General features: G+C 44.4%; 1 protein-coding gene across 2 annotated transcripts in view; it reads left to right on the top strand.

Annotated features, from left to right (window-relative positions):
* Positions 1–10,192, top strand: part of Rfx4 (regulatory factor X4) — a 155,140-nt gene that overhangs the window by 53,949 nt on the left and 90,999 nt on the right. For both annotated transcript variants that reach the window (XM_021205782.2, XM_021205780.2), the window contains exon 4: positions 8,270–8,393. In XM_021205782.2, coding sequence (XP_021061441.1) covers positions 8,270–8,393 — 124 coding nt within the window. The remainder of the gene's footprint in view (positions 1–8,269; positions 8,394–10,192) is intronic.

Genomic DNA, 10,192 nt, shown 5'->3' with positions numbered 1-10,192 from the left:
CACACACACACACACACACACACACACACACACACACACACACGAGGAATGTCTGCACTCTGCTCATTCTCAGAATGACTGTGATGACAACAGAGGCTTTCAGCCCTGTTCCGATCTCAGGCATTACTGTTGTGTATGTGGTTCATTGCTACCAGGCACATATGGGTGCACTGTGGCAAGATGTATTTGAGGTGCAGGGAATAGCCCAGTCACTGGAAAGAAGTCATCTGTGGGGAGTGGGGCATAAGAAGGCTGGAGGGGGTCAAAAAGTCAAGGCCTTGACTGTCCAGGGAAGGAACCTGGCTTTCTGTGACAAGGTGATGTAGAGCCCTCGAAGGTGTTCAGCACTATGCATCTCTGACCGCTTATAGTCTCAGACCTCAATACAAAACAAGCCTTAGTGGCACACATCTTTAATCCAGCACTCAGGAGGCAGGGGCAAGTGGTTCTCTGTGAGTTCGAGGCCAGCCAGGTATGCATAATGAGTTCCAGGACAGCCAGGGATATATAGTGAGACCCTGTCTCTAAAAACAAACAAATAAACAAACAAACCCCCAAACCCAGAACAATACACCTTCCAATCTCTATGGTCATCTCTGCTATTATAATTAGTGAATTTGTTTTTATTTCTTGCTTCAGTAGACCTGTTCTAGCATTTCTTGATAAGTCTGCAAGAACTGAAGAGGTGTATGCATTGAACTGACAGCCATGCGCATACATAAAAAGTCATAGGTAAAACATGGCTCAAAAAGGCAAGAGGCTCCAAGTGTCACATGGTTCCTCTTCCTTGTAGAAAGCTGATGTAAAACTCCTCCCTGAGTCCCAGGAAGCCATGGGCTGCAACCTTCCAAGGAGGTCTCCTTTAAAAATGTGTGTCTCAGACGACGACTCACAGTAGCTGGCGACCAAGTTCATTATCTATCCATTATAGCACAGGCTCAATTCAAATACAATGGTGTTGTTAAATAGAAGATAAAAAGAAAAAAATAAAACTAGTCCAGAAGTGTGTGTGTGTGTGTGTGTGTGTGTGCATTAAAAGGAATCCAGGTATTGTTCATCCACCATGACAGGCTAATGATGTCCTCTAAAGAAGGGGAGGAAAGGGAAAATTTCATCATCAGATATGAAGAGAAGTAATTAACCGCTTTCTCTCTTTCGCGCCTCAGTCAGGGGAGCGGATGTTCCAATTAGTAACTTCAGTACACATGCCGAGCCGCTGGATTTCGTGAGTCGGTCTGGGGGATGGTGTCACAATGCTATCCCTGTAGAATCCATCAGGCATCAAAGGTGCCCTTCCACGCCAATTACATCCATCACTCACAGAGCTTATTAAAATGCTTCATAGTCATAAGCCACCTGGATACTTGGAGGCTCAGCCGCTTCAGTCAGACAGACAAAAAAAAAAAAGACTGAAGCGTAGTGGTGGCTTAGGAGGCACTGGCTTTTCACAGGTAACTGCTTAATTAGCTCAGCCTGCATGAACTATGACTTTTGTCCATCAGATTCAAATAGTTTGTTGTTGCTAGGGGGGTCTCATCTCACGAGCTGTGTTATAACCTCAGATGCCGTATCTCAGTTTTGACCTCTTGATCAGACTTAGCTGGCAAATAGACCACAGAAAGCAAATAGAATTGCAGGCAATGTGGCCTTAGTAATTAGTAATGAATAAAGAAACCAGGAATATACCTGGGAACAGGTGCTTTTTATTATTTTGGGGCAACTCAAGTCTTACTCTACAGTCCAGACTGATTTCAAATTCATGGTAATCCTCCTGTCTTAGCCTTCTGGGCACTGGGGTTATTCTCGGCTTAGGGATCAATGCTTTTTAACACCACATTTGAAAACATAACTTGCTGGGCAGTGGTGGCGCACGCCTTTAATCCCAGCACTTGGGATGCAGAGGCAGGTAGATTTCTGAGTTTGAGGCCAGCCTGGTCTACAGAGTGAGTTCCAGGACAGCCAGGGCTACACAGTGAAACCCTGTCTCGAAAAACCAAAAAGAAAAAAAGAAAAAAAGAAAGCATAACTTCCCCCAAGCTTTGCCCATCCTGGGGTGTCTCTGATAATGGAAGGATGACCCCCTGATACTGTCTTAGTTACTGCCTACTTCCCTAGCGGGACAAAATGAGATATAGACTCTGCATGCTATCTTGATTCAGTTTAGGCCCCATTCTTGCGTGAACTAGTATAGTGATTCCAAATTAGTCTTGTGTGTTCATTGACTCATCCAAAAACTACCAACTAATCCAAGTTTGTTAGTTATCCTTGGTCATCCACCACTCCTATTCTTTAAAGGGGGTGGGACTTTCTCATTTAAAAGTCCTCCACAGACAGATTCTGAATGGCTTGAAAAGCATATTTTCCCACTGCATCCATGATTATTTATCCAAAACAAACTTGGGACCATCATTACCACAGTTAGCACAAAGGGACACCTTCCCCTCTCCATCAAAGTCCCGGCTGCCCAACTCCTCACATCTGTGTATTAGAAACAACAAAGTCAAACCTTTTTTATTATTTTTTTTAATTTAGGGAAATTGTTTAATGGAACACTCAAGTCTAAAATGGAACTCATGAGGTTTACTTGTTTCCGTGTGTGTGTGTGTGTGTGTGTGTGTGTGTGTGTGTGTGTGTTCTTTCATACTTCGTTATTGGCTAATAGAACATATCAAGCTTTTCCTCGGTGTCCCTAACCTTTGCTATCAACATTATTATTATGACTTATAGAGCATTCTAGAAGTAGTCAGGCAGTCTTGCCACTGAGTCTTGTGTGTGTGTGTGTGTGTGTGCGTGCAAAGGCCAGAGGTCAGCATGGAGTATTCTGACCCACCTTCTTCAGTCACTCTTCACATTATTATTTTGAGGCATAGTTTCTCACGTAACTTGGAACCCACCAATCTGCTATGCTGGTAGCCCAGCCAGAGTCCCTCCTGTCTTTGCATCCCCAGCACTGGGCTACACGTACACACTACTATGCTCATTTTGAACCATGGGCGCTGGAATCTGAGCTCATGTTTTAGAATAAGTAAAGGTTCTCACGTTTCACAGCAAGCACATCACTAACTGAGCTAATCCATGAATCTTGTTTTTTTTTTTTTTTCAATCTTACAGTTTTTAAAAAAAAAAAAAAAAAAACTATGTGTATCGGCATGTCTGCAAGTGTATGCCATGTGTATACAAATGAAGGCAGAGACCAAGAGATGGTGTCAGGTGCCTGGAGCTGGACTTACAGAAGCTGTGAGCCACCTGCCTGGGTTGCTGAGAACTGAGCTTGCTAGGTCCTCTGAAAGAAGAGCAGTGTATGCTCAGCTGATGAGCCATCCTGTTAGCCCCCAACCGTTTGAATGCTAGTCACTGATCTTCTGGAAAGGGCCTGTTAAGGCAGCATCTCAGTGAGGCTCTGTTAAGCCACTCCTCTGCATACTTAGAGTCTCCTCAATTTCCACCATCTTCTCCTTTTCCTTCTCCCTCCACAAGCCCCTCTTCCCATGCATACAGATGTCTCCATCGTTCAAAGCGTATGACATACCTATTGCTCTCTGCTGTTCCTCTTGCCAAGAGCCTCCTCCAACTATGGTGGCAGAACGGGTTTCTAGTGAGAACTCTCTTAACCACTGGTCACATTAGCAAATGAATTCTACTTTTTTGAGCCTTGAATTCTCAGTCTGAAAGATGGGTGTAATGCCGACCTTGTGTGTTGTGTTTGTCTTGCTTTGCTTTGCTCTGCTTCATTTGGGTTGTTGTTGACCTTGGTGCTCACGATGTAGCTCAGGCTATCCCTGGACACACTACATAGCCTAAGCTCACTGCCAGCCCAGATCCTCCCACTTCATCCTTCTGAGTGCTAGGATTACAGGCGTGTGTTGACACGCCTGGCTTTTACGTGACTATCGTGAGAATGAAGCAAAACCCTGGCTACCCAGGGCCTGGCACCTAGGATGAGTTCCATGAATGTGAGCTGTTGTTTGCTGTTACAAAATTTCAATCCCAAGTCCTCTGTGAAACCATAACTATTCACTCCCATCTACACACCAGTCTGTTTCCCTCTTCAATAGCCTCTATGGTCAGGAGTTTATAGTACTTAAATATTATTGTTTCTTGTGTGCCACTCTCCACAAATAGACTCCAAAGTGAACTAGGACATAGGTCATGTCTTATGCCAACACAAGTGCCCACAGGAGCCAGGAAAGGAACAGAAAATAGTCTTGGTGTAAGAAAAATGGGGAGGGGGGAGGACTCGGGCCAACCCCCGGGCACTGCTCACCCTGGCCAATTGCTGTCATGAGGGAGTATGGGTCCAGGGTTGCCAGACCTCGACTTTTTCATAAGAAGCCAGGAATCCAGATTCTTCTGTGTGAAGTCCAGGGGTTTAAAAGCTGAGCCAGTGCTGCTCAGGCTAAACAAAGCATGCCTGTGAGACCCCCGTCGGTGACAGCTGCCTTACTTACATGGTCCCTGTGAAGTTTGAGCCTCAGCTGGGATGCTGATGTCACTTCTACAGCAGAGGAACAATGCTTTGAGTGGCAGTTAGGGATCTTGGCTAAATTTGAAGACTGGTTTTCATTCATCCCAGATCCAAAGTGCAGGGCTAGTTTCCCTGACTGATACACAGGGACACTTGGTGACACTAAGGACATGCTTCATTTGGGTCACAGTTGTCCCATTAATTATTTATTTTTTTAATGTGGAACACTACATGAATTTGCATATCATCCTATACTAATCTCTTTTCTTGTGTTCAGAACACTGGGTAGCCCTCAGTGTTGAATTAAAGATCTCGTCTTTATCCCTCTGTTTACCATGAATCTGTTCATTATATCCATCAAGGATCATTTTGCTCGCAATGACCTCAGTTCCTGGCAAGCGATAAAGTCAATCAATACTTATCGGATGAGTAAATGATTGAAATGATCAATATATCGTCAAATACCAGGCTCTTACCATGTGCCAAGAAATATGTGGGACTTTGGGGATTCTGAGGTGACTGGATGCTCCCCCTAGCCTCAGGGTATTTGGTCACCTAGAAAGGAGTTTGTAAGGTATTTACTGGAACATGAGAACCAGCAGGATCTGCTCCATATGCCCAGTCCCAGAAAAGGGCAGAGGACAGAATGGCTGGGACCCCCGAGCACTTGGCTTTGCTATTTGCCCGAGTCCCGGGGGTCATATTCATTTATGAGGCTTGGGTATGAAATGACTGAGCTGATTTTCCTTCAATGTCATGTTGGAATGAGCTGACCAAGTGCCACCCCCTGCAACTGGGCACCTTGGGAGGCCTCGTCCTCATTCTACAGGAGTTACGACAGTGCTGGGCCACTTCCCTGGCAAGGATCCACAGAGTGAGTTTAAAGCTACATGAGGACATTTGTTCCGTTGCTTGAGACTCATGCCTTATTTTAGCTGAAACCGAAAAAACAACAAAACCAAAAACCAAAACCAAAACCCCCCAAAAAACAAAAACAAAACCCCAAACCCAAAAACTGAAACCAAAAGGAAACAAAACAAAGGTCAGTAAAATGGGTATTCATCACTTTGTTCCCCTTAATTTGATTCCAGTTTTTTCGGTTCTTTTTTTTTTTTTTTTTTTTTTTTTAGTTGTTTCTTAAAATCTAGTCATTAAAGGAGAAGTGTTTCCTGCTGGTGAGTTTATTGAGCTGTAAGCATGCCAGGCTACACATTGTCATGTGTCACAGCAGTGTTGGCAGAAGTGTTTCACTCTCTGGCAGGTGGATGTCAGTGGAGGCAGAATTCCACCGATATGCCCAAATTCTGGTGTTTAGAATAATTTTTTAAAAAGAAAATGTCAAATTTTATTTAGATTTGTTCTGTGTCTTCAATGCCTATCACAGAATTGGGACACATAGGTCCCCAAAAGTGTCTTATGGAGAAAAAAAAAAACCTGAGGAAATCTAATGTCACTTACGGGACATGAGGGTCCAGAACTTATAATTCTTTTAAAATAGTTTGCTATTATTTTTATGTGCATTGGTCCTTTGCCTACACTATATCTTTGTGAGGTTGTCAGGTCCCCTGGAACTGAAGTTACAGGCAGTTGTAAAACATCATGTGGGTATTGAGCAGCTAGTGCTCTTAACCACTGAGCCATCTCTCCAGCCCCTAGTACTTTCTTGGGACACATTACTTGTTTAGGTATCAGCATCCTAAAAGGGTTATCCGTTATTACTGTTGAAGGGAAAATAAAGTTTGACGTTAGAGAACTTGCTCACAGTTGCCACACCAGGAGAGAGAGACAGACAGACACAGAGAGACAGACAGACACAGAGAGACAGACAGACACAGAGAGACAGACAGACACAGAGAGACAGAGATTGGGGTTCTAACCCAGTTGGAGAGTGGACATTCTCTTCTGCAGAATCTGTATCCTGCACTCAGGAAGGTACGGGATATGTAGAACCATCAACCTTAGTACCACAGAGAGTCAGGGGACCCTAGCATTATCAGAGGCCAGCTCTCCAGTCTGATCATGAAGTCTCCCTTTCAGCACTGACCGATGACTGTCCAGATGTGCTGCCTCTGTTTTGCCATGTGTTAGATATTTCCTTTCTACCACTCTTGTCATGTCACGAAGCTCCAGAGTATACACACACACACACACACACACACACAGAGAGAGAGAGAGAGAGAGAGAGAGAGAGAGAGAGAGAGAGAGAGAGAGAGAGAGCGCCTTTGGGCATTTCCCTGTTAGCAATGGCTGCAAAGTGATGCATGATTCGAAGCTTGGATGAGCAGGGCACCTGCCTGCTCTAGCATAGCTTCAAAGGTCAGAAGGGACCTGATTCTCAGTAGCAAATGCAAGGGGGGTACTGACTCAGGGCTGACCCAAGTCAGCTTCCTCAACTCATTGTGCCTCAGTCTCGGTCACAGAGCAAGAGAACTGTTTCTGAGACCTTCACAGACCAGAAGCTCAGGGAGCTGACACAGTCCATTGTTGATTTTCTTTTTCTTTTCTTTTCTTTTCTTTTCTTTTCTTTTCTTTTCTTTTCTTTTCTTTTCTTTTCTTTTCTTTTCTTTTCTTTTCTTTTCTTTTTCTTTCTTTCTTTCTTTCTCTTTCTTTCTTTCTCCTTTTAATAATTTTTTTATTGACTATTTTCTTTATTTACACTTCAAATGTCATCCTCTTTCCTGACTTCCTGCCCCCCTCCTGGAAATCCCCTACCCCATCCCCCTTCCCCCTGCTTCTATGGGGGTCTTCCTCCACCCATCCACCAACTCCTGCCCCCCACCCTCGATTCCCCTACACTGTGTCATCTATTGAGCCTTCGTAGGACCAAGGACCTCTCCTCCCATTGATGCTTGACAAGGTCATCCTCTGCTACATATGCAGCTGGAGCCATGTGTACTCCTTGGTTGATGGCTTAGTCCTTGGGAGCTCTGGAGAGTCTGGCTGGTTGATATTGTTGTTCTTCCTATGGGATTGCAAAACCTTCAGCTCCTTCAGTCCTTTCTCTAACTCCTCCATTGGAGACCCTGTGCTCAGTCCTATGGTTGACTGTGATCTTCTGTATTTATAAGGCTCTGGCAGGGCCTCTCAGGAAACAGTTATCTCAGGCTCCTTTCAGCAAGCGCTTCTTGGCATCCACAATAGTGTCTGAGTTTGGTAACTATATATGGGATGAATCCCCAAGTGGGACAGTCTCTGGATGGCCTTTCCTTCAGTCTCTGCTCTACACTTTGTCTCCATATTTGCTCCCATGAGTATTATGTTCCCCTTTCTAAGAAGGACCAAAGCACCCATACTTTGGTCTTCCTTCTTCTTGAGCTTCACATGGTCTGTGAGTTGAATATTGGGTATTCGGAACTTTTGGGCTAATATCCACTTATCAGTGAGTGCATATCATGTGTGTTCTTTTGTGATTGGGTTACCTCACTCAGGATGATATTTTCTAGTTCCATATGGATATATGCCTAAGAATTTCATGAATTCATCATTTTTAATAGCTGAGTAGTACTCCATTGTGTAAATGTACCACATTTTCTGTGTCCATTCCTCTGTTGAGGGACATCTGGGTTCTTTCCAGCTTCTGGCTATTATAGTAAAGCTGCACTGAACATAGTGGAGCATGTGTCTGTGTTATATGTTGGGGACTCTTTTGGATATATGCCCAGGAGAGGTATAGCTCGGTCCACAGGTAGCACTATGTCCAGTTTTCTGAGGAACTGCCAGACTGATTTCCAGAGTGGTTGTACCAGCTTGCAATCCCACCAACAAAGGAGGAGTGTTTTTCTCACTGGATGTTTCTTTCCCTAGGCTGGAGGAAAACTACGAGATTGCAGAGGGTGTCTGCATTCCCCGCAGCGCCCTCTACATGCACTACCTGGATTTCTGTGAGAAGAATGACACTCAGCCTGTCAATGCTGCCAGCTTCGGGAAGGTGAGTCCAGCCTCTCTAGGGTCCCAGCCTGACCCCTGCCCCTCCCCCCACAACTTTACATAATTCACACACTTTTAATTTTTTTAATTACATTTTATTTGGGGTGTGTGTATCTATGAGTATGAAAGAGTGAGACAGACAGACAGAGGCCATCTTGTCAAAGTCAAGTTCTCTCTTTCTACCTTGTGAGTCTTGGAAATCAAACTCAGACCTTCAGGCTTGGTGGCAGGTACCACGGAGTCATTTCACCTGCCCATAACACACAGTTTTAAAACAGCTTAGTTCTACCATTTTATGAAATTACTAAAAACAAAAAACCAAAAAACCAAAAAAAAAAAAAAAAAAAAAAAAAAACAAAGACAAAACTTGGTGACTTTGCCATAATATTTTGGTGCTAAAACCCTCACACCGTTATAACAAAACAATACCAAATCAAAGTCTAGAACAAGGCAAATCCAGAGTTTTTGGTAATACTTGGCTGTAAAATTTCAATCAATCAAGGTGCATTATAAAGCAAGAAGTCAAGGTGGCTTGCTTGACTTTCCTTTGTACTAACCTGCATGAGCCAATATGTCTCCCTCGAGAGGCAAATGTGAATGCACAGGCACGTTCTATGTTCTGACAGTGAGCCTGGGGCGAGAAAGGCACCAGGCACAGTCATGTGAATGCCCTGGAGGGACTGGGGCAGTCTGGGTGTCCTTAGCTAAAAATGATGCATGACATCATACATTCTAGTGTACGGCAGGTCTCGAGTTAGGTAGTTGCAGCAGGACCTAGAAGGGGCCCAACATGTGGTAAGGGACTCAGACCCAGCAGAAGGAAGAAAGCATTCCATGACTCCCATGACACCAGACTTGGGTTGACATCCCTTGGAAGTGGCCACAGTGGAAAGGATGGTGAGGCTAGAGGGGTGGCTTGGGAGAGTTTGAAGAATTTACCTGGAAGCCACTCTGAGCCTCCGTCACCTTGTGGCAAGCAACAAGGTTCAGCTGAGGTGTCTGTGGGTGATGGAAAATAGTGTTTTCTTAGTCACCCAGAAATTCATGTATTTATTAACCACCTCTTGCGTGTGATGACAACTGTTGGTGCTATGAATTCATCTTTGACATTTTTGTGTCCCAATGTGAACAGCCATCCACTAGCTTAATTATGAAGTTTGCAAAACTAACACCATTGGTTTGCTTGTGTAAAGACTCTAACAACAACAACAACAACAACAACAACAATAACAACAACCAATTTCTGCTGCACAGTCATCCTGGCATTTCCTTGAACACTTACTTGAGAGGACTTTGGCTGAAGTTGTTCTTTCAGCACCCTAGTTCCATTTCTATTTTAAGCCTTGAGCCTCCTAGTTTAAGATGTGGTCAAGTCCCAAGAGGTTTCTGATCTAATAGTCACCCTGACTTGGGACTCCTACCATCTGTGCTGTCACTCCTTCCTCTGTGCGGTGCAGCCTGGTGTTCAGAGCCATGTGTAGTTGTCTACATCATTGAAACTCTCACAAAAGCAAGAGCTCAGCTCACTACCAGATGCATTGTCTGCATTGCAAACATTCCAGGGCAGCACGAGGCTAGAGACCACCATATTGGATGGCACCTCATCGTCACAGAAGGTTGGTCTAGGGGACAGCCCTTGTTACATCCCCACAAGGGGCCACGGATGAAACATGGTGTCCTCTTGCTTTCATATGACAGTCCACAAAAATCCTCTGTGATCTCAGTAGACTGAAGTCAGTAGGAAGATTTACTTCCTGACAAGGCTGAGCTTAAGCCTTCTTCACCAGGTTTATTGGTCCT

Source organism: Mus pahari, chromosome 9, assembly GCF_900095145.1.
Source record: "Mus pahari chromosome 9, PAHARI_EIJ_v1.1, whole genome shotgun sequence".
Taxonomy (NCBI): Eukaryota; Metazoa; Chordata; class Mammalia; order Rodentia; family Muridae; genus Mus; species Mus pahari.
This window is presented reverse-complemented; position numbering and strand designations above follow the sequence as displayed.